Here is a 24725-nt window from a genome sequence, read left to right on the forward strand (position 1 = left end):
GCAATGCAGATACAGCAGTGTTAAAGATGATATCAGGTATGAGGAGAGAGAATCTGTGGGCTGCAGATACTAACAAACAGAAGGAGGGTAATATGGCAATCTACAAACTTTTTAAAGGATCATACAGGATATTAGTTGGAATTTTTAATTTTATGAAGGGTAAGAAAAGGGCATCTATGGAAGTTCAGCTCTCACCAGGTAGACAAAAGCTGGACCCACAGTAATTTTAACAGTTTTTTTTCATTGTGACAGATCTGCTGCATCTTATCCTATCACAACTGTTTTTGCAAACCATGAGAAGCCAGAACAGCAGAATAATCCTTTAAGAAAAATATTAAGCAGATATAGCCTTGATAATCCATCCTTACCAAACTGATAATCAGATTCAACATATTAAGAATATGCTATGTAAATATCTATGCATGACAGTACCACTCTTATAAGCAGACCTCCATGGAATCAGATGACTCATTGCTAAATCAATTTCATCCCATGTTTTATTGCACATTACCACTGCCATGTAAAAAATCGCACATTTTTATACCGGTTTCAGAGAGTTCTCTTCCCTCGGTGCTCTGAAATTAAAGGTTTATTAGCTTTAAAGTTAAGGTTTCTAAAGTTATGCATTCTAGTGAAGGTTTATTAACTTGAAGAATTAATAAACCAGTACTAGAATGCATATGAAATCACTATTACTGTCCTAGAGCAAAGGCTGCATATTTTATAATGCCATTAATATTTTATAAACACTGACTTCATTATTAAGATGAGCTATAAAAAGATGTATAATAAATTCACACAGCAAAAAATGTACAGTTTACTGTTTATTAATTTCCACAGAATTCACATTTTTTTCCACAAAGTCCTGTTTAAATGCTTAAGGCAACAGCTGAAAGTACAAAAATTGCTGTAAACATAGCTTTCAAAATTGTGCAATGAGTATAAAAAAGTTTGCTACCAAATAGATAAATCACATAAAAAAGTATCAAATGTGTAGAAAATTCATTTCAGAAAAAAAGCAACAGAAGTAATACAATATATGTTAACAGTATGTTATGGTCACATATGAAATGCCAAGAGAAACATTGGACATTTCATAAATTATACAGTCAAGCATCACATACATTATGGCCTTAGCTAGAATTACAGCACACATAATTACATCTGCCCACAATGGCAGACTTCATACTACAAACATGAAGCTTCAGCTCAGCTGACAATACTTATTTGACCAGAAAAATGTGATATGGATTTTAAAAAAATGCACCATATTACCATGAAACTGGCATTTTGAATATACAACTAACTGCATTGTTCACATAATGACTCCACTGTATCACACTGTCTCATCCTTACTAGATTTCAAAACATCTTTCTCTCTCCCTTTCTCTCATGGAAGAAGTTATCTAGGCATTACAATTTCAACTTTTCAATCAACATTACAAACTGGAATTGTAAGTACCAAACTGATACACCATTTAGTGAGCAAAACTAGTCATGAAAACATGTATACCAAAGTTGTGGTATAAAACAGTCTAATATTCCCAAAGAGTAGCAGTGGACGGATCATTCCCACCAACCTTAAAGATCCCATTCTTGTCAGCAATCACATATGCGCCATGCACGGTTTTGATGCACAACTTAGAAGGCTCCCGAAGCTCAATATAGAAACCTTGCCTGGTATCTGGATCTGAATCCACTGAGATTCCCTCATTGTCAGAGTGGCCCCAGTACTTCTTGTTGGGTCCTGAAAAAAAATATATTTAATACATCTAAATTTGCAAGCTACCCTGAGATTTACAACAGATTTTACAAATATACTTTGAAGTACATTACACAAATAAACAATAGTAACTTAATGATCAAGAAATTAATGAGTTCCAACTCATTTTGCCTTTAGCTTATGCTACTAAGAAGATAATGTCAATTATGAAAGATATTGTTATGGCAGAGGTGACAGATTTGATGTGAGAACAAAGGTTGATGAATTAGAGGTACTTAGGATATTGCAAAATCTGAATGCAAATACAGCTGTGGGATTGATGAGATCGACTTAAGAGAATGTGAAAGGGAACTGGGAATGCTTTTGACTAGACTAAGTTTCAACTGGCAAAGTCCCAAGAGGGTGGAAGGAGGGCAAAATAATTCCTTTGCATAAAGGAGGATCTATGTCCATGATAGCAAATTGTATACCAATCAGTATCTCAGGAGTGGTGGTAAAAGTACTGGAAAAGTCAGTCAAAAAGATAATAGAATATGCTACTCTATGATGAGCAGCATGGCTTTGCGAATGGTTGATCATGCCGTAGTAATCAACTTTTTTTTTTTAATAACAGCAACAGCTGACTTAGACTTTACAAATGTGTTTATGAAAGAGTTGCTGATGGACAGTTACCAAATGTATACAGAGGAGCAGAATCCAGGAGAAGACAGGCACACCATTATTGTGGTGCTTGGACCACTGCTTTTAATTTGTACATAAATGATATAAGAAATAATTTGATCAGAGATATTCAGTTTGCTAATGATGCAAAGTTGGGTAGGATAATAGTTAATCATGTAGAGAGCTTGCAGAATGTTTTAAATACACTGACACTATGGGAAGACAATGGATGTCAATTTAATGTTGAAAAGCGTAAATTTATGCATTTTGGAATAAATCAATTACAAGCTATACACCTCATTGAGGGAACTATACTCCAGGAAATGGATGGGGATTTAAGGGCATAGTAATAGATAAAGAGTTGAATTGAGGGTATATTGCTAAAGTAGCCAGGGTAGCTCACAGGATTACTTTATTATTGAGGAACACACTAACAAGCAGAGATAAGAGTTATCGTTCCTAATTATAAAGCCTCAATATGCCCACATCTGGATTACAGTGCTCAGGTCTGGTCACCTGGGTTTCTTGGGGAGATGAAGCAGTGTTGGAGAGGTTCCAGACACAAGTGACCAAGATGGTGAATGGTGTGTGAAATGCTTCCTATGAGGATAGATTGAGGGTTTGTGAATTGACAGGCAAAAAAAAAAGAATATGATAGAAATATTTAGTTACTCCAAGGATTTTATAGGATTGATGCAAGGAAAATGTTTTACCACGTATTGGCTAAAGTGGGGGGGGTCATAAGAATTCATCTTTGGAAGTTGTGTAAGAGTGTGGTTAGCAAGGATGCAAGGAATGCATTTTTCTGTTGGAGAGTGGTGAATAAACAGAATGAGTTACCCAATTCAGTTGTGCTTTGTAAGGGTGTCAAGGAGAGGTACAACATATTGCATTGATAGTTTAGGTCTTCCACGATGAGTGTTTAGGATGCTATAGAGGTGCCTGTGCAATGATAACATTTAAATAAATTACTTAGTCCAAACTATTTTCTAAATCAAAAAACAAATAAAAACACAAAAATCACATCCAATAAAGCAAAACTGTTTTGTTAAGTTGTACAGTACATTATACTTGATAAGAACATATGTACCTCGTTTCATATATATCTCCCCCCCTCTCTCTTTTGTCTCCCAACAAGCCTATACTGCTTTATATTGATGTTTTTCCTAGGCATTTCATTATAACCTACTTTATGAAGATTGATGGTTTGCCTCACCTCCAGATTATTTAATTACTTAGCAAGTTTCAGAGCCTCTAGTTCAGCTGGTATAGAATCAGCCCTTAGTCAGAAAGACCTGGGTTTGAATTACATGACATGCAGAAAACCTTTATCAGATCTTTTCAGTTAGATGGAGATTGTCTAGTCTCATACAGAGGTGAATGGTTTCTTTCCTCCCAGAAACTTGGGTTTCTCGTCCTTGAAAAACAGACGAACCAGCCCACATGAACACATCTTCTTTTCAGCCATTTTCTGTCCACTGCTGGACGAAGGCTCCTCCAGTTCTTTTCACCTTTCTCTGTTCTTGGCAATGGTGGACACCAATTTTCCCCAATTATTATTACATGACACCTCCAGGGAGTTCAAAGACTCATCGAGGGAGGGCATCTTCTCTACAACTCTGTCTCCACCACTCAAATCTGCCAACTACAACGAACTGCACCTATCATCATCTACACCAGCACCATCTACCACCCACCACCATTATTATTTTCACAGGCAATCGCAAACATCCATGCCCATGGCAGGATTCGAACCTGCAGCCTTTTGGCTGGAGAGCAGATATGCTAACCACTCGGCCAACCAGGCTAGCAAATGGTCAAGGAAATTTGACAATTTATCAGTCCACCTTCTTTTGAACATACTCAGCCTTGTTTCCCTTCTTTTGGAATCAAGTTCATTAGTATGGTGATACATCACTCATCTTCTCTTTTGGATAGATGTTTGGCCTATTTCCATTTTAGTTGCTTATGGTGAAGAATGGTGTCAGTGATGCGAGTCTGTCTTATCCTAGCATCAACCTCTCCATTTTTCTTTGAGTTGTTAGTTTATTTGCCAGTGCTTTTAGCGACCAAGTTTCACAACCATATGTGATGATTGGAAATATACACTAGTTAAATGTCTTCCTTTTCAAACAGAGCGGGAAATCATTGTTTTGAAAAATGCTTTTCAATTTTCTGAATGCACTCCAGCTCTATTTATTTCCTTTTGGGAGTCCACAGTTTAGATCAATGAGATGACCTAAGTATGTATAAGAAGAAACTCTTTCCAAGAAATTGTTTTCTATTATGTTTTTTGGTGTTACAAAATGATTAAACACGATTTTAGTTTTTTCTCCATTTATTTTTAGACCAACTTTCCTGCTTTTATGATATAGGTCTTCTGGAGTGTTTGCAAAAATCATATCATCTGCATATCTTAGGTATGTTAAGTTTCTGTTATTAATTTTTATACCAAGATTTGTCCAGTTTATAGTAAATATTTCTTGAAGGACTGCTGTAAAGATTTTAAGTGATAGAGTCACTCCTTGTCAGCACCTTTTTCAATTGATATTTTATTGCTACCTGTGTGAAGTTGGATTGTTGCTGTTGCAGTGTTGAAGATGTGAACACATCTTCAACACTGCAACAATTCTCCATTTACATGGTAGATTGGTTCCAGAAAAATCTGTAAAAAAGACTACAATGCATATGAAAAAATAGAATGGTTCCAGATATAAAAACCCGATACGAACAGCAAGTTATTTTCAAACAAAACAAAAATCATTGAATACGACACTATTTCATTTTAATTGAAATTTTTTTAAATTTTAAATACTTATTTAAAGTATATACATATGTATCTTTCTTAAAGAAAAGAGTGTGCCACTAATAAAATAAATTCAAAAAAGTCCAAATACACCTGTGCATATGGTTATTAGTTAAATTTTATTCACCATCACTTTCTAGCAGTAGCTGAGAGACTAGAATGAAATCACTTCCATCACTTGAAACACTTTGGCCGTCCTGTTCATACTACAATGGCAAAATGTTTTCTTCAGTAAAAGGAACTAAATTAGCACTAATTTTCAATAATTCTGAAGGTTGATTTTTTTTTTTTACCACGAACTCTGTAATTAATCGATATCCTGTTTGACTAGATCTTTGTATAATTCATCACATCGCACCATACATGACTTCAGTTCGTGTTTAAACTGTTCAGCATTTGTATCATGTGCAAGAAAATGACTAATTTTCTAGCCATTTGAAGCCCTTCTGTAATTAATTTTGCAGTGAGTGGAATCTCTTCATCACCATCACTTTCTTCTTTTTCACTCATTCTTGCCAAGTAGCTTTCCAGCATGCATTTAAAGTTGATGGTTTCAATTCTGATAATGCCAACTTAGCAAGTTTGATGAAATCCAAAATAGAAAATTTCATCCACACATCAATAACTGTCAGATTATTCTTATCTAGTTTATCCAAAAAGGTATTGAAGTCAGGGGTGCGCCAGCCATATGTGCAATGGGTGTGACACACAGGCGTCAGGATAGTAAAGGCACCAAAGATTTGGTATGATATTTTAAATCAAGTGAATTTTGTCAGCAAGATACTACAGTCTTCGTCTATGAATCTCCAACTTGCCTTAGATGCACTGAATGATCTAAATCAATTTTTAAACGATTATAGGTCTGATGAAACTTTCAAAGAAATTGTAAAAAGCTCAAAATTAATTGCAACAAAATTTGACAGAATCTGTATTTTGCAGTAGTCACCTTAGTAGACCACTAAGGTGACGTAAAAAGACAACACAATTTGATTATGAAAATATAATAGATCCTTTTCATTTCAAGTAATTTTTTTTCTTGCATAATAGATCAAACATTACAATCTTTGCAGGAAAGATTTACTTTATTAAAAGAACATATGAATTCATTCCAGTTTTTGTATTTGTTAAGTACTTCACAAAATAAAGAATATTAGAATATTATCTTGTTGTAAAAAGTTATGACAAAAAGTAACATTAGAATCATTCAGACATTGACGGAGACGATTTATGCGAAGAGATTTTACACTGCCAACCATTTATTTCTAATTTTAAAAACGATATATATCAGATAATTCGGTATATGTATTCAAACGACTTAAATCACAGTTTATCCAAACTTTGCAATTGCTCTTCGGATTCTTTTGTCATTACCGGTATATGTAGCATCTGCAGAACAGTCCTTTTCTAAACTTAAAATTATTAAAAACTACTTGTGCTCCACAATGGTACAAGACAGACTTTCAAATCTTGCCATTATATCAATAGAGTCAGATATTTTGGATCAACTTGATAGACATGATATTATTCGAGAATTTTCATTAATGAAAACTAGAAAAGTTCAATACATTGTGCGATTTTTCTTTCCGTTTAAATATTTATTTATCTATTTCTTTACCCAATAATATTTAATATGTTCCTATTTTATATACTTGTAAGTTACTATTATTTATTTACTTTATTTTTTCCAAATTATTTTTGTTGTTTTTGTACCCTTCTTGTATGTTTATTGTTTTTTTATACTTTTTTTTATAATTTCTGCTTTTTGTTCAATAAACTTATAATATATTTCATTTTTACTCACTGATACGTTTTTATAAAGTGATTTTTTTTATTGGGGGAGGGGTATAGGGTGCCAACTAAAGTTTTGCACACAGGTGCCTGACACTACAGGCACACCCCTGATTGGAATGTTCTAATTTAGTAAGTTTTGAAAGTAGCAATTGCACCCTGATCTAGTGGTTGTATTAGGTGGCAGAAAACAAAATTCAACATTTGGGTGTTCTAAAACAGGATGGCCAGGCACATTGTCTATAATCAATAAAACTTTAAAGTCCAGATTTTTTCACCATCAAATAGCTATTAACTTCTGGAACAAAACACTGAACCATTCATTAAAAATTTCTTTTTGTTAGCCTTCCAATGCACTGGTAAGGTGTTAAAATTCACACCTTTCATTGCATTGCCTTAGACAAAATGTATTGCATGAAAAAAATTTTCACGAACAAAAAATGTAACTATTTCTAATTGTAAACAAGAAATGATTGTTTAGTAAATAGCTTAACTCCTTCCAAGCAGTTTTATTTAGGCATGCCTCCCGTAACAGACCAACTTAACCTCAAGAAATCAGCATAGCACCCTTCTGCTTCCAGGAACAGAATGTGAATACAAAGGATCATCTGTCGGCTTAACTTCAGTGAATCTTACTAAAACAATTGTTTGTTTTTTTTGTCGCCACCACAATTGTTTACATTCTGTAGCTTAGAGTAATTCCTGATATTTAAAACATCGAGGAAGTTCCCCAAAATTCAAGTTTAAGAATTCCATTATAATTATCATTTCCTAGAACGGTACATATGTACCGTTCTAGGAAATGATAATTATAATGGAAATACTCTATTTAACAGAACTAAATCCAAGGAGAAATTTTAAAAATAAGCACCATTTGAACTGTGTTAAATCAAAATATGCTGTGTAAAAATAGAACTGCTTGTTTTCTAAACCTTTTTATTTCGAAATAGTGTAAAAAAAAAGAATTAGCTCTGCTTGCCCTTTGGGAAGCAACAGAGGAATGACAAGCTGGCTGCATTACTGCCTATAACCCCTCATCAGAAGGCACAACCCATCTTGGACAGACAAGGATTGGATTAGATGGAACAAACCTTGGAAGTACTCAGCTTATCAGATCCAATCACTACTTCAGCACCACATTATCTGCTTACCACAAAGCAAAGTTGCTTCTTATCTCTAAGCATCATCAATTTCCTGATATGTATTCCCAAGGGGTATTCAAGTTTCTATGACAGCACAACATGATTAAGTTGTTTACATTAGTAATCTCCTATCAACAGTTTTCCTCAAAATCTTCTATTATTTGGAGGCACTCCAATATTGTCATATCTAACATTTCGTGCTTCTAAGGCAGGGGTTCCCAATCTTTGTTTCCTAGAGCATATTCTAAACTACTGGTAGGGCAATGGGCACCATCTATTTTTTCAAGCAAATTTTTTGAATTCTTTTGTTAAATGAATACATACAAAGTTTACATTATAATCAAATGTTTTATTAGTTAAAAGTTTACATTATATAAAAATTTAAATATATTATTATTATTCAGGCCTCCATGGAGTCAAAAGACTCATCGTGGGAGGTCCTTCCTAAGAACATAAAGTCTGTCAAGACTCATCGAGGGGAGGTCCCCCCTAAGAAACACAAAGTCTATCATACCACTCTTTAAACTCACTGACCGTTCTCGCTCCTACCACTCCATCAGGCAATGCATTCCATGGCTCAACCACCATCCACACAAAGAAACCATTCCTTAACCTCTTGCTCACAGTTTCCTTTCGTAACTTCCAGGGATGGCCTCTTGTCATCACTCCTTCCCACTGTTCAACCAAGTGAAAGAACTCCCCAGTGTCAACCCTGTAACCACCTCTCAACAGTTTAAAAGTCTCAATCATATCACCTCTCCTTCTACCCACCAAACTCTGCAGTCCACATTCCCTCAGCTGATCCTCATAACCATGCTTGTACAGTCCTGAAACCATCTTTGTCATCTGTCTTTGTATCCTTTCCACAGTTAATTTATCCCCTTCAAATCCTGGGGACCAAATCTGAGAACAATAGTCCAAGTATGGTCTGATCAGAGACTTATATAACGGAATGATAACCCTCTTATCTCTGCAGGTCAGTGTCCTTCTCATAATTGCAGCAATCCTCTGTGTTTCCTTCACCACCTTTGCAATATGTCCCCTAAACTTCAGGTTTTTATCAATCAACCTATGTAACATATGTAAGTTAAGTTCGATTTTAGTCGATTTATTTTTTTTGTTCTTATTTCAGATTTAAGTGGATAATTTGTATTAAAAGTGGCATACATTGTCTGGACGTGGCGTTCAACATTGTTTTTTCGGAATTGCAATTCTACTGTTGCACAACAAACAAAATTATCTTTAAAATTAATGAAATAATGTTTCCTCCCAGTCAGTGTTGATTCACTCATTTTAGGATTAAAAATCAAAATATTTCAAAAATTTAAGTACAAAACACCGTTAAAATTATGCACATAATTAGCAACAGATAATGAACAACTTCGAATGCACGTCTACTTTACATTGTATGTGTTTAATACTCGTCATGTGTCATTAATGATCGAGTCATATAGCATGCCATGAATTGTTGAATGATGTGCACGTTATTATTTCAAACTATATGGCACACGGCTGAACAGCAACAGGCACACACAAATTGGTCGACGGGCGCCATGGTGCCTGCAGGTATAGGATTGAGAATGCCTGTTCTAAGGCACTTCTGACTGAATTAATCCACCTAGACCTTGGTCTTCCTTTGGGTCTCTTTCTTGCCATTCAAACACCTGTTTTGATAACCTTTCCTTATCCATTCTATTTAAGTGGCCACACCATCTTAGATTAGCTCTGCTGACACATTCTTGAATGCTAATATCAAGTTCCTTTCTAATATCTTTATTTTTAATGTGATTCTGCCATTGATTCATTTCTCTAATTTTTCTCAGAATCTGCCTTTGTAGTCTAGTCTTTGATCAAGTGCTTTATTTTTAACTGAACTCTCAGATCTATAACTTAACTGGTTTGAACACTCATCTTGTATACTGCTAGTTTGGTGTTTTGGCTAATTTCTCTTATTCCATATAAATATTCAGCTGGCTAGCCACTATATACCAACTTCACTTATTCTATTGTCTATTTCAAAATTTAACTTGCCATCTTCACTAAACTGTGCCTAAATACCTGAAATGTTTTATTTGTTCTATAAGATCTCCATTCAGAATACAGCTGAAGTTTTCTATGCTCCTATTTGTTGTCATAGTTTGTCTTTTTATTGCCGATTTTCATGCCAGATTTGTTATTCAATTTAGTTACAGAATCCTGGAGACTTTCACATGTGTTCAGAAGTACATCATCTGCATAAAGCAAAGAGAAGTTTGAGATTCCAAGTCTAATATCAGGCCTAATGCCACTATCTTTCATTATGTGATCCATATAGATGAATAATTATTATTAATTACACCCTCCATTAAGTTGGCAGACTCATTGTGGGAGGTTCATTCAATTGACAACATATATTGAATCTTAAAATCCTTAACACTCCTTGCATTAACAACACATTCTGGTAACTCATTCCAATCACTGATAATTCTCCACGTAAAAAATCTACTCCTCCTAGCCACACTCTTGCATAACTTCCAGGGATAACCTCCAGTTTTTTTCCCTTTGTTTTATAATCTTATCTAGATTAATCTGATAAAATCCTCTATCATAAATTTCTATCATATTGCCTCTTTCTCCTATCCACGAAATCTCTCTCTCTCTCTGCATTGCCAGCAGCCCGAAGTCCTAATATTCTCTTAGTTAGTTGCCTCTGGATCCTCTCCAATGTCTCCCCCCACACACACACACACCGAAAACCAGGTGACAGATTTGAGCAGAATAGTCCAAGTGTGGTCTGACCAGTGCTTTATACAGTGGCACAACCACTTCCTTATAGCAGCACTACGATGTGCAGCCTTTGCAACACTAGCACTATTTTCTCTAAATTTCAGTCTACTGTCAACCATTATCCCCAAATCTCCAATCTCATCCACTTCCTGCAGTACGTCACCATCAATATAGTACACAGCCTTACATTTCTGCACTCCAAAATGCAACACCTTGTACTTACTGATATTAAAAACTCCAACATTTACAACTCCCACTCCTTTATCCTAGTAAAAAGTCTATTGAAATCTTCATGAAAGGAATTATCAGCAGTGCTACTTATTTTTCTCAACTGTGCATCAGCAAACGACTGAAGATCCCCAGTCAGTCACATGACATATCATTTACAAACAAGTTAAACAGCAGGAGCCAAGAACAGAACCTTAGGTCACACCACTAACTTTTTTGTTTTTGTGACACTGCTCCATCATACACAACCTTCTGGTATTGTTCAGAGAGCTAATCTCTGATCCATCTAACCAATATACTATCTATTTCCCATCCTCTGTAGCTTGTACACCAACTTATTCATGTGGTAATCTATCCAACCTTTGCCAAGTCCAAGATCACTATATATGATTCTCCCTTATCAAACACACCCATTATCCTAACATAAAATGCATGCATGTTGCTAAAACAGGACCTATCCTTTACAAATCCATACTGACCATTATAAAGAATGTTATAATCATCAACCCAATCCTGTATTCTATTCCTAGCCAATCGCTCCAACAGCTTGACTACAACTGCAGTTCTACAGACTGGTCTATTAATTGGAAACTTCTGTCCTAGAACCATGCTTGGAGTGGTACTATTTTGCCTTCTTTCCACTCCTTAGGAACCCTACCCACTGCAAGACTTTCATTAAATAACCAGGTCAAGGGCACCAACTGTGGTGCATATTCCTTAAGAATACATGGTGATATGTCATAGTGGAGATTATGTGCATCCTTGTCTTACCCCTGATTTTACATCAAACCATCTTTCTGTATTTTCTTCAATTATAACTGTTGACTGACAACTTAAATACAGCAATCCCTTGATTAATGCACCTAATGCGTTCTTTAAAACAGGTGCATTAATCAAAAACACACTAATTGAATATAATAACCTATGGAAAAATAGGTAATTCGTTCCTCAGATTTCTTTTTTGACCCTTAATTTGTTTTGTTTTTTTTATAGAAGAATTAGGGTATGTCTCAGGGTTAAAGGAAAAACCATGAAGCTGAAAGGCAATAAAACATTCAGAATATAAATTTATTATTCTACTTCTTAACAAAGAATTGAGCTAACTTAGTTTAGCAGGCATTTTGTTTCTTTTTTTCATACAACCGACAGTATGGCCCTATTACCTGTTCTACTCTTCTGCAAATTTTACTGCTTCTCTCTTCATCAGGATCAGCCTCTAAGCATTGCTGCTTAAAAACTTTGATTGTATGAAAAATATTTTCAAATTGTTTCTGTTAAATCTCTTTTGGCTGACTATCAGTGGTTAATTTTCTTCATATTCTTCGGGATCTTCCCACTGTGCATCTAAATTTAGCAGGTCGGAATGGTTCAATTCTTCAGAATGAGATATTAACTCTTGGACGTTATCATTGAAGGGGAGAAAGAAACGAAAGACGTACGAATTTGTCGCCAACACGAAATCATATGCTTTATAGATAAAATTTCCCAACTGTTATATAAGCAAAATAGTTACCACTTTAAAAACTACAATGATCATAAAAGAGAAGTTAATTTTCCGACATATTTTTCCTTCATCGTTTTTCCTTTAACTAGACCCTGAGACATACCATAATTCTTTTAAACAACTCATCCCAGAAGACCGATTGATTACCCTATTATCAGAATGGATTCTCCTTTTTGTGAGATGCACAGAAGTGTCGAAGGGTCTCGAATCTATGAGCGTACTATAGCAGATGACAAATTTTGGTGGTAAAAATTTGGAACATAGTTTACATGGAAGTAGTGTAGTATGCCATTAAAAATAACTTTGTAAAATGTTTTTAAATTGGCAGCTAAATTATTTCATTCTGGTGAGTGAGTCTGTAAAATAGTTAGCCATAAAATTGTATAGATAGAAAACTTTTAAAACCTAACATTTATTTTTAAAATGTATATAGGCACACTAATCAAATTTGGGTATTAAAAAAATTGATGCACTAATAGAGGGATTACTGTATAGACTATGTATTACAGCACTTGGTTTTATTCCTTTACCTAAGGAAGCAAAACAATGTTTTGCACATGAAATATATTAATTTCTGAGCTACTTTGTGTGTGTGTGTGTGTGTGTGTGTGTGTGTGTGTGTGTGTGTGTGTGTGTGTGTGTGTGTGTAGAGGCTAATGAATTCACTTCACTTGCCTTGTGTGTATCCCATAATACAAAGCACGTACACACCCACCTTTTGGACATGTAAAATGCTATGCATAAAGGGAAGAGTCACTAACCAGACCAGTTTTTACCTTTCAGGCCTCAGTGGGAGCAAGACCTGAGAGAGATACCAAGGTGAGATAATGCAGAAGTCAACACTTCATTTAGCTACTTTTATATCTCATAAAAGTAGCCAAAAGGTGTTAGACCTTATTAATAAAAATCTGAATTAGAAAGACATTGAAAGTTTACCTTGGTTCTATTATACATTAAAGATATCAAGAAATTATATAATCCTTTACCCTAGAAAGCAAAACAGTGGTCTGGGTAGTGGCCCTTTCATTATGCATAACATTTTCACACGTCCAAAAGGCCATGTACTTTGCATTATGGGATACATACTAAGACAAGTGATGCAAAGTCAGTCTCTATATACAAGTAGCTCAGGAGTGAGTATATTATATAAACCAATTATATAATTTCTTGGGATCTTTAAGGTATAATAGAACCAAGGTAAAAAAAAAAAAACTTTCAACATGTTCTGTATAAATGTTCCATTCACTCCATACAAGTGAAGTGTTTTAAAAAGCTTTCTCTGGACACCTTGACATATGCCTCTTCCAGATCTGCAAAACTTAAAGTACATATCGAAAGTTTTTTTTTTTCATTTGGTTATACTATAAGTTAAAGATGCCAGGAAATTATATTCTTGGTTTTATTCTTTATCCATGTCTAAGCAAACAAATTTTGCATGTGAAGTGCAAACTTTGTACATCATGCACAAACCTTGTTTGCCTACAGGTGGATAAAGGACAAAACCAAGAATATAATTTCTTGGCATCTTTAACTTAGTACATATTATTACATGACACCTCCAGGGAGGGCACCAACTCTACAACTGTCTCCAACACACTCAATCCACCAACTACAACGAACCACAACTACCATCATCTACACCAACACCGTATACTGCCCACCACAACTGGTATTTTCACAGACAATCGCAAGCATCCATGCCTATGGCAGGATTTGAACCTGCAGCCTTTTGGCTGGAGAGCAAAAATTGCTAACCTCTGCTAACTAGGCCAGTAAGTGATATCCTTGTCATATTCCCACAATTTCTCAATTGTTTCTTAAAGTGAAAGCATAAGACTAACTCTTTCCTCCATCGAATAAGCTAGATAGATGGGCAAATGAATGGGGGTTGTCGGTTTAATGCAGCAAAATGTAAGGTCTTGAGGTTTGGGAAACATCGATGGGATGCTGCATACTCTATGGGAGGAGTTATACTGGAGGAAGTAGGGGAGACAAGAGATCTGGGGTTGATGATTGATAGAAACCTGAAATTTAGGGGACATATTGCAAAGGTAGTGAAGGTAACAGAGGATTGCTGCAATTATGAGGACACTGACCTGCAGAGATAAGAGGGTTATCATTACGTTGTATAAGTCTCTGATCAGACCACACTTGAATTATTGTTCTCAGATTTGGTCCCCAGGATTTGAAGGGGATAAATTAACTGTGGAAAAGATACAAAGACGGATGACAAAGATGGTCTCAGGACTGTACAAGGATAGTTATGAGAATCGGCTGAGGGAATGTGGACTGCAGAGTTTGGTGGATAGAAGGAGAGGTGATATGATTGAGACTTTTAAACTGTTGAGAGGTGGTTACAGGGTTGACACTGGGGAGTTCTTTCACTTGGTTGAACAGCGGAAAGGAGTGATGACAAGAGGCCATCCCTGGAAGTTACGAAAGGAAACTGTGAGCAAGAGGGTGAGGAGTGGTTTCTTTGCATGGAGGGTGGTTGAGCCATGGAATGCATTGCCTGATAGAGTGGTGAGGGTGAGAACGGTCAATGAGTTTAAGGAGTGATATGATAGACTTTGTGTTTCTTAGGGGGAACCTCCCCTCAATGAGTCTTGACAGACTTTATGTTCTTAGGAAGGACCTCCCACGATGAGTCTTTTAACTCCATGGAGGACTGAATAATAATAATAATCTGAACCCAGTCTGTTCTCAAAGTTTCTCTTCCACAATTTTTCCAAATCCTATCTGGAACACTTAGATAAATTCTTCTGCAATTCTCACATTCAGCTTTTTTTTTTTAAAAAAAGATGGGTACTATGAGAGCTCTATTCCAATCATAAGGAATTCTACTTTCTGACCAGGCCCTCTGAATTATGTGATGTAGCCATTGCTAAACTTTTATACTGCCATGCTTAAGCATTTCTGGTCAAAAATCTACTTCGGCTGCCATTACAAATTTCAAGTTTTTGATGGCTTTTGTACCTCAAGTATTGATTTGTACTCTTAGCATTCCTCTTGAGAATTTTATAGTACAGTTCTGTCACTGTTTGGTTTGTTTAACACAGTCTTTCAATGTAATTACTTGAGACATCTAGGATATCCTTATCTTCAGCTTTTATATTACCTTTATCATTTTTGATTTCTCTTACAATGCTCTTTCCTCCATTTCTAAGCTTCTTCAATAGCCTCCAAAACACTTTGCCACCTTTCTGATGTTTATTTTCTGTACTATTACCAAATATCTTTCCATGACTTTTGTTTAAATACTTTTACAGATAGCTCAGCTCTTACATTTTTCTTCTGCATTCTTTTAGGGCATCGGCAAACTTATTTGCTAGGAACTTTTGGTATCTAAGCATTTTAAACAAATTTTCCTGATGACCCGTGATCTCTATCATAATACAAATAAGCAAAAATGGCAAGTTTCTTTTGATAATTGGCATAACCATCTCCCAAATAGAATTAGTTTCTAAGCATTGTGCTACAGTAATATTGTCTTACCTTTAAAGTAACATATACCCCTGTCATTCTTTTCTACAAAAATTGTTTCATAAGTAGCCTTATTACATTCAAGCTTTGGTGAAGAGGGGCTTTTGTATCCCACAAAGCCTTGCTCACATTTCAGAACCAGGGTTGGTCTGTTGATAAGATAGAAAAAGAACTTTTCCATCTCCTCCACTTTGTCACTGTTGGCAAATAGATGTCCACTCTTCTTGGCAGCAACATATTTACCATTGTTAGCACGGAATGCCACACTACCATCTGACTGCCAATCAAGATTAAAGAGGCTATTAGAAGATCTGAAAAGGAATAAAAATAAATAAGGGAAATGTAGACTGACATTTTAGAATGTGATATATATAAACTTGCCATTTAAACACATTATCTTATTAATATAAATAAAAAGGAACAACTTGATATATAGTATATAGCAGATGACTAAAACAAAAACTTCTCAAATCTATGCTGATCCTGACAGAACACATTTCCCTTGTCTACCCATTACTGTATACGATCTCACTAATTTTTCCAAAATTTTAACTACAAAAGAAATACAGACTGGTCTATAGCTTGCCATTTGCTTCTATAAAGGCCTTCCTATATAAAGGAATCCACCCTTAAGCAAAATTTGTTTTTCTGGAAGGACCCTATGTTCAGTAGAGATGACATGTAATGCAAGACCAGATTATTCGGTTTGATACCTGATGTACGTTTTATCTTCACTGCAATGAGTACAAGCAAATAAGATATGTCACAAGAGCAAAGAATCTGGTAGATGCCTGGAAAGTAATGGAAGAATCTTTCTTAGTTGAAGAAAGATTTTCTGAATAGAATGAAATGTTATGTGAATGTTAAGTTGCTTAAGAATTCTAGCAGAAAGTTCTGATATTCCTTCATTAAAAACATATGGAAGTGGAATGAAAGTAATTTCTTCTTGAGCAGCAGAAGCAGAAATCCTATAACTATTATTATAAAGGTTTTGTTGATACAGGTCTAACTGAAGCCATTAATTACAAAAGTTCATTTATTTAAACTCAATGTAATAAGTCATCTGTAGAAAAAAAAATATATATATATGTATAGGCATGATAAATTAAGGTTTTAATAGCCAACTTTTCTGACATGGATGGTGTAACTGTGCATGGATGTTACGTCTTGTTTTCTTCTGAAATACAGAAAGAAAAAAGACTACTGTCCTATTGATGAATTAACAGATTAAAAAAGCTAACATTGTTTTTTTCTAATGCAAACTGAATTTTTGGATGAAATGAATTACTATTTTGTGGAGAAGAGCAAGTACCATTCCAAATTATAAAAATATCAGCATACCTATTCCATAATGTAGAGTTAAAAGAAATTCACTCTGGAGATGTTTATATTCCATAAAAGCCTGTAAGTGGATGAGAAGAGACTCATTACAGTACAAACCCTTCAAGTTATTAACCACCTAACCAGCCATTATGGATCAAATACACATCCTCATATGCTTTGTGTCCATCGTATATTTCAATGTAATATCAAAGGTATTACAATTTTAATATGCACTTCGCATTCATAACCTTTATGTATATAGACATCTTGGCCACTAGCATGGTTAACAATGAAATATGCAGAAATTAATTACAAAAAATTTATTAATTTTTTATTAGCAGGAAAGTCTTGTTTGACTAACTTAATGGTAAGTTCTAAAAAAAAGTCAAATTCCTGATGTGTACCCTCAAGAGGCGTATGTGTTAATACTGAATTAATAACACAATTTATATTACTAACTTCTTATTGACATTTTCCTCCAGATTAGGTCTGGACTCCACTGCTATTAGGTCTTATATTTTGGTTTTCTAAGGCATTTCTAACTCCATCAATCCACAGCTCTTAGTCTTCCCATGGATCTTTTTCTTGGGATCAGAAATCTGTTTTGCTAACCTTTCCTTTCTCATTCTGCTGAGACCAATTAACACTGCTTACACATTCCTGAATGCTAAACAATGTCAAATACCTTTCTAATATCTTTTTTTTTTTACTTTAATTTTTCTCAGATCCATAAGTTAAAACTGGTTTGGACACCATCTGATATAGCTAACTTAGTGTTAACTGCAATTTCTTATTCCATATAAATTTATTCAGTTGCTTCTTTACCAGCTTTGCTAATTCTGTTGCCTATTTCCATATTTAATTTGTCATCTTCACTAAAAATTGTGCATAAACAACTGAAATGTTTTACTTATTCTATAGGTTCTCCATTCAGGATGAAGTTTTCAATGAAAATTGCCAATTTCAGTCTCTCTATGCAGATTTTCATACCAAATTTATTATAGCAGTTATTTAGTTAGGGAATCCCGAATTCTTGAACTAGATTTATTAATTTTTAAACTTGTATTATCTTACATCTGCAATCACGATTATGGTGTCAATCTGGTATTGCAGATCATGTTTGGATACCACTTATCTCCATAAGTGATATTCAAACCACCATGCTCTATCATAGTAAATTTATGAGATCTGCAGCAGCACTCAGGAATCAACATAATTTAAACAAATACAAATGCATAAAACTTCCCAAAATTTGGGAAACAATTGTCAGAAGTTGCAGTTTACATCCTAAGCTGCCTACAAATGTCCATAGAGGATGCACCACCTAGACAGGACTTTAGATTTACTCATGTGTTTCATCGCGTGTGTGTGTGTGTGTGTGTGTGTGTGTGTGTTACGTGTTGTTTGTACTCCCTGAAGATGTCTCAGTGACATGAAATATTAGGAGCATTAAAGTTGCTTCTTAATCCTTTCAATACTCTATTAAGCCTCCAACATTATCTTAATGACTTATTTAGCTAGGTTTTACACATTGTTTCACTTTTACATTTTCCTCTGTATTCTTCTCACAACACATGCTAGCTTACTTGCTACCAATTTTTGATATGCTTTTACTTGACCATCTCTGACTTCTCTAATCCACCATGGACTGTTTTTCTATCTTTGAAGACAACTTCACATACCTCTAGCAAAATCAATGTCTTGTGGCTTCCAATGAAGCCAAGGTTTCTTTTTTCTTTCAAAAAATTCTTAAAAATAAGTAATGCTTTCATTAGGCCATACATGGACTATTGTGCCCAGATTTGGTCACCTGGTTTTCAGAAGGATGAAGAGATGTTGGAGAGGGTCCAGAGGCGACTGACTAAGGTAGTTTCTGACCTCGAGTATGAGGAAAGATTGAGAAGATGCAACTTGCAGAGTCTGGTGGACAGGAGGAGGAAGAGATATGATGGAGACCTGCATGTTATTAAGGGATTGTTATAGGATCAATGCTAGAGAGGTTCTAAAAATAATGGGGTCATCCCTAGAAACTGTATAAGGAGGGTGTGAGTAGGGGAGTGAGCAGCAGGTTTTTTCATGCAGAGTTGTGAATGATTGGAATGCCTTGCCTGAAAGTGTGGTGTGTGCAGAGAATTTCAGTGTGTTTAAACAAATGATGAGCTATGTGTTTGATAAAAGGACCTCCTAGATGAGTCTTTGACCCCATGGAGTTTTGGGTAATAATAAGAATTTGTATATTTGATTCGATAGCTCACCTGGAAATTATAGCTGATTCTTAAAAACTTTTTTATGCAGTTTTCTTTTCAACAGAATATTCAGTTTTATAATGCTCAACTAAATGGTGATAACTTCCTATTTCAAATCCTCTATATACTCTTGTCCTGAACAAGCACAAAAGATATCATTATCAACAGCAAGTGTTGAGATTTTTTTTTTCTGTGAAAATATGCACATTTTTATATTGAAACAGTATTAATGACTAGTCTTTATCCTATACAGAAGTCCAGAAAGTGATTATTAGCTTTGCTCTTTCTCTAAATTTTCCCGAAATGTATATGTCTGGTAATAATTTCTTACTCTCCTGTTCAGATTTCCAAAGACCAATTTTTCATCCACTCTCCTTCCTTATAACTTTCTCTAGAACTATAGGAAAAACAAGCACCATTTTCCAATTCCCCATTCTGACTGTCCACAAGCACGCATTCAATGATACTGCAAGCCATTCAAAGATTCTCATGCAGTGTTTACTATACTCATTACTCAAACATTTTAGTTTGAGTAATGAGTTCAAAACTGCTTCCTAAATAATTTGTTTTCAGTAACAGCTATATCCCTTTGGTACCTCCCTAGTTCTGCTAGTTCCATCTTTCTATTTATGCATCTCATGTTGATGGTTCCCATCGTGAATTCTGCTGACAGACAGAATTTGATCTCCAATAGCTGTGGCCTTGTTTAACAAAGCAATGCCCCAATCAGCAAAATTTGATCATGTTGTCTTATCATTTGTATTTTGGTTTTAAGCCAATAAAATTTGGTCCACCAAATCCCAAATCTCCAGCCCATCTCGTCTGTTCAGTATTCAGCTAGATACCAACTAACATGTTGCACCATTAAGTGAAGATTGAACATTAAGTCAGAAGCCCCAGTCAGTTCTCTACATTTCTTACAAGGCTATGCAGAGCCTATAATTGCTGCTTCCACCAAAAAAAAGTCAGCCAAACTATCATCCTCAGTTTTTTCAAACAGTTGAGATAGTTCAGAATACAAAATTCATAACCAAGACCCCCTAATTAGCAATTACCAATATGGATTTTATTATTATTACATCACACCTCTACGGAGTTCAAAGACTCATCGAGGGAGGGCATCAACTCTTCGTCTCACTACTCCACCAACCTTCATCTAACACCAATGCCATCTACCACCACCAGTACTTTCACAGACAATCAACATCCATGCCCACAGCACGATTCGAACCCACAGCCTTTTGGCTGGAGAATAGATATGCTAACCACTTGGCCAACCAGGCTGGCATACAGATTTAGTTATCTTCTCTCCACAGCAGATCTAGCTACCTTCTCCCACGTATGTTTAGGCATTTTCATTGCCGTTTATACCACAAAGCAGTCAGAGAAAAATAATTTGTTGATCTTGCTGATATTTTGCTGGATTTATAACCAGCATCCTCAGAGAATGTGATCTTGTAAATACAATTCATACTAACTGAAAATGAACTAATGTCATAGCAAGGCACCCTCTAAGGGGGTCAGATAAAAATAAAGTTAACTTAGATAAGTTAGTCTTAGAGCTCTCCAAGATCTTTAGCAAATCAATGCAGTCATATTTGTTGAAGTTCAAGAGTGCTTCCTAAATGATTCTGAAAGAGGCAGTATGGTATAGTAATCATGAAATGTATAAGCAAATAAGGATTTGGGATGATGCGATAGCAAACAGAAATAAAGAAAATTAATTTCAGCTTTAGAGCTCAAATTAATGTTGAAATTAACTACCTCAGACAGCATGTAACAAAGCATGTAAGGATTGACGGTAATAGATTTGATCATCTCAGAGGATGCCATTATAAATGAGGTATCAAATCTCACTCAGTGATGAGAGTGACCATAAAGTGATTACCTGGGGTTGTCAGCCATGTGAAGACTTCTGTGAGAAAAGTGTATATGTGAAACTACAAGGCCAGTGATTATGAGAGCAACTCAGGAGATGCTTGCAGCTAGGATGGAATGATGACTTGGGTGGAAAGGAGATCAATACTGCTTGGATGCCATTTAAAACCATCTAGTAGAAGCAATGTCTAAATGTATTCCAAGGGTTAGAAGGTAAAATAAAGTAGGTGTGAAATTAATGAATAAAGAGATTAAGATTGCAATACAGAGGAAAAAGCATTATGGAGGCAACATAAGAGTGGTAATAATCATTTCCATGAGGAACACAAACAGGCAAGGAGGGCAACTCAGTTGATAGGGGTAACTGAAATGCTGTATGAGAAGAAGTTAGCTAATGAAGTCAAAGAAACCCTAGTGAGTTTTTTCAATATGTAGCCCCAGAAAAAGGATGACAATGATTGGAAAAAATGGTATAAGGACAACCAATGCAGAGGACGTAGTTAGATATTTAATTAGCAGTTCACGAAAGGTTTTTCATCCTTGTGAATATGACAGGAAGAGTTAGAGAGCAGTGGATGAGGAGAGTGACTAAGCAATACATATGAGAATTGAGCAAACTAGATCTTAATAAGGCCGTGAGACTTGATATTAGTGTTGCCAAATGAAAATTACTAAAAACAGCTAAATCTTTAAAAAAGGGAGCTAAAAAGGTGTTAAAAATAAAAATTCGAAGCTAAAATTTTAAAAGTAGTAGCTGATACTTAAGTTACTTACTTTATTCAAGTTGAAGTGACACTTACATATAAGTGGCTAAATACATCTTCCATGTGGTCTTCTGCACTTAATTCACCCACATTTTCACTTAGATTTTCAGCTTTATTATATGTGACCATTGTTTCAATATTACTCAGCATAGATGCTGGTAAATGATAGTCTGTACAGCACTTGTTATCAGGCCACACTTGACTGACAAAATAGCTGTCAGCATTGGCAATTCCATCTTGTTTCTTAATTTAGTTTTTAACTACATTCATGGAACTAAAAATTGGTTCAATTAATGCATTAGAATTTGGCAGTATTAATAAATTTATTGCACACTGAGCAATTTCTTTAAATGGATTCATTCTAGGTGCACCTTTATATTCTCTTACTTCAGTCCAGAATAGCTCGGTGTTTTTTTCTTTATTTGTCCATTCATTTAAGTGGATAATATTGTACTGGTATTCAGCAGCAGCAACATCTTTTTCAGTTTTCAGCATTATTTCTATGATGGGAGTAACAGGTTATTTAATATGTTTTAGGGTATTGTCAACAAAAAAAAGAAGACAATATTCTTAAAATATTCAAGTTTTCACGCAACCTTTGCTTAAGCTGTTTGAAGAGACCAAGAAGAAACTGCCTTGCTCTACTTCTAAGATTTCAGTCATCATTTTGCATTATTTTCTTTTGTATCATAGACTCTGAAATTTTTCTTTCAAATCTGTAACCAAGATTTGGATTGGGATGCAAATAGTCATCCATCTCTGACTCTAGAGGGTTGACTGTGGATGATGGTAGCACTAACATATTAGCAATAGAGCAAATCAAACGAGAAAGTTCTTCAAATAATCTCATCTTATCTGCACTGTTAGATTCGAAAATTTTGTTAACTTGCTGAACTTGAACAGGATGTAAAAATAAAAAGGTCTAACAGATTCCTTTCATCTTTGTACATCTCCCACCAAATTTGAGCTTTGTAACATTTCTCAGTCACACTCATAACTTCAAAGCGAATTTTTAATTCCAACCACTGTCTGAGAATTCTGTCTACTGCAGGTTCAATGGAGAGCCACCTTGCCTTGTTGCACAATTGCTTACAATTTGCAGAGGAGCATCATTTTTGTTGATAGTTTGATACAGCTCTTTGTATCTGCTTGTCTTGAATGTGAAAACCACTTATATGTTTCGGCAACTAAAAATTCTAAATTTCTTGGGAGAGTTTTTGCACAAGTGTGAGACATTGCCAGTTGTAATGAATGGCATACACATCTAATTAAAATTAAGGAGAGAATATATGCCTTCAGTTGTTCTTAAACACCATTATTGACACCAACCATAACACTAGCTTTGTCTGTATACCAATTGCAATGAGATTTTTAATGTCCGGTTTCTTGGCCAAGAGCTCTTTTTTCAGTGCAGCCGCAATACCACTAGCATCACACTTTTCTAGAACCACCATGCTCAGAATGTATGCATAATTTTGTTGAATTTCTTGCTATAATAAATGATGGCCATTCCTAATATCTTATTCACTGCGATATCATTCGATTCATCTATTAGCAAGCTGAAATTTTCATCTCCAATGTCTGCAATTAGATCTTCCAAAATGCTCACTTAGAATATTCTTTACAACTGCAGAGCACTTAGTTCAGTGCATATTTACCTTTGGCATAATTTGATTGTCTGGGATGATATTTTTGCAAAGATCTACTAGATGATCACAACTGTTGAATGATGAGTGACAACAAAGAAATAATGCTAACCTACCTTCAAAGTTTGTGGTCTCAGACTTTTTCATCTGATGAGACTGCGATGCAGCTATATCACATCTGCAAAACATAGTGGCCTTTTGTAGGCTCACCTGGAACTTCGCACCACCATTAACTAAACATTCCCATTTGCAACCCTCCTTCCTAAATTTTTGCTTGTAAGCTTTATTTTTCTCTTTGTTCATTTTTGAAGGGTATACAACTCTTTACTGCAACGAATTATGACCAGTCTTTGAAAGTTTCCCGCTCGCTATCATAACTGCCAACCAGAACACTGCAAAGACTAACTTGTAGTGGTACTATCAACTTTAAGGTGACAAAATAGCAGACTGTTGGGCCACTTGACTGACATCATGCATTTGAAACGTGTATGATGCTCGCACCAAACGTACAATACAATTCCTTATCAAATGCAAACATCTGAAAACTTTTAAAACAATTTCTGTAACGGTAAGTTATAAAAACAACTAAAAAGAGCTGAAACTAGTTCTGAAGAAGCTAGATTTTGAGCTAGGTGCTAGATTAAAATTTTTGGAGCTAGGGAAGAAAAAAAGAGCTAGATCTAGCTCCAAAAGAGCTAAATTGGCAACACTGCTTGATATATCCTCAAAAGAATTTTGCTATGCTGCAAGCAAAAGAAAGAATGAATG

The 24725-nt window shown here is 35.2% G+C and overlaps 1 protein-coding gene across 3 annotated transcripts in view; it reads right to left on the reverse strand.

Moving 5' to 3' along the window:
- Window positions 1–811: 811 nt before the first annotated feature.
- The window catches only part of sn (fascin domain-containing protein singed), a 143379-nt gene continuing 119465 nt past the window's right edge, over window positions 812–24725 (reverse strand). For all 3 annotated transcript variants that reach the window (XM_090411015.1, XM_090411014.1, XM_090411013.1), the window contains exons 4-5: window positions 16113–16411; window positions 812–1747 (exon numbers count right to left, since the gene is read on the reverse strand). In XM_090411015.1, the coding sequence (XP_090267141.1) occupies window positions 1536–1747; window positions 16113–16411 (511 nt within the window). In that variant the 3' untranslated portion in view covers window positions 812–1535. The remainder of the gene's footprint in view (window positions 1748–16112; window positions 16412–24725) is intronic.

The sequence above is a fragment of the Typopeltis vanoorti genome, chromosome 21, assembly GCF_054136105.1.
Source record: "Typopeltis vanoorti isolate ZY-2024b chromosome 21, IOZ_Tvanoo_1.0, whole genome shotgun sequence".
In the NCBI taxonomy this organism is placed as follows: Eukaryota; Metazoa; Arthropoda; class Arachnida; order Uropygi; family Thelyphonidae; genus Typopeltis; species Typopeltis vanoorti.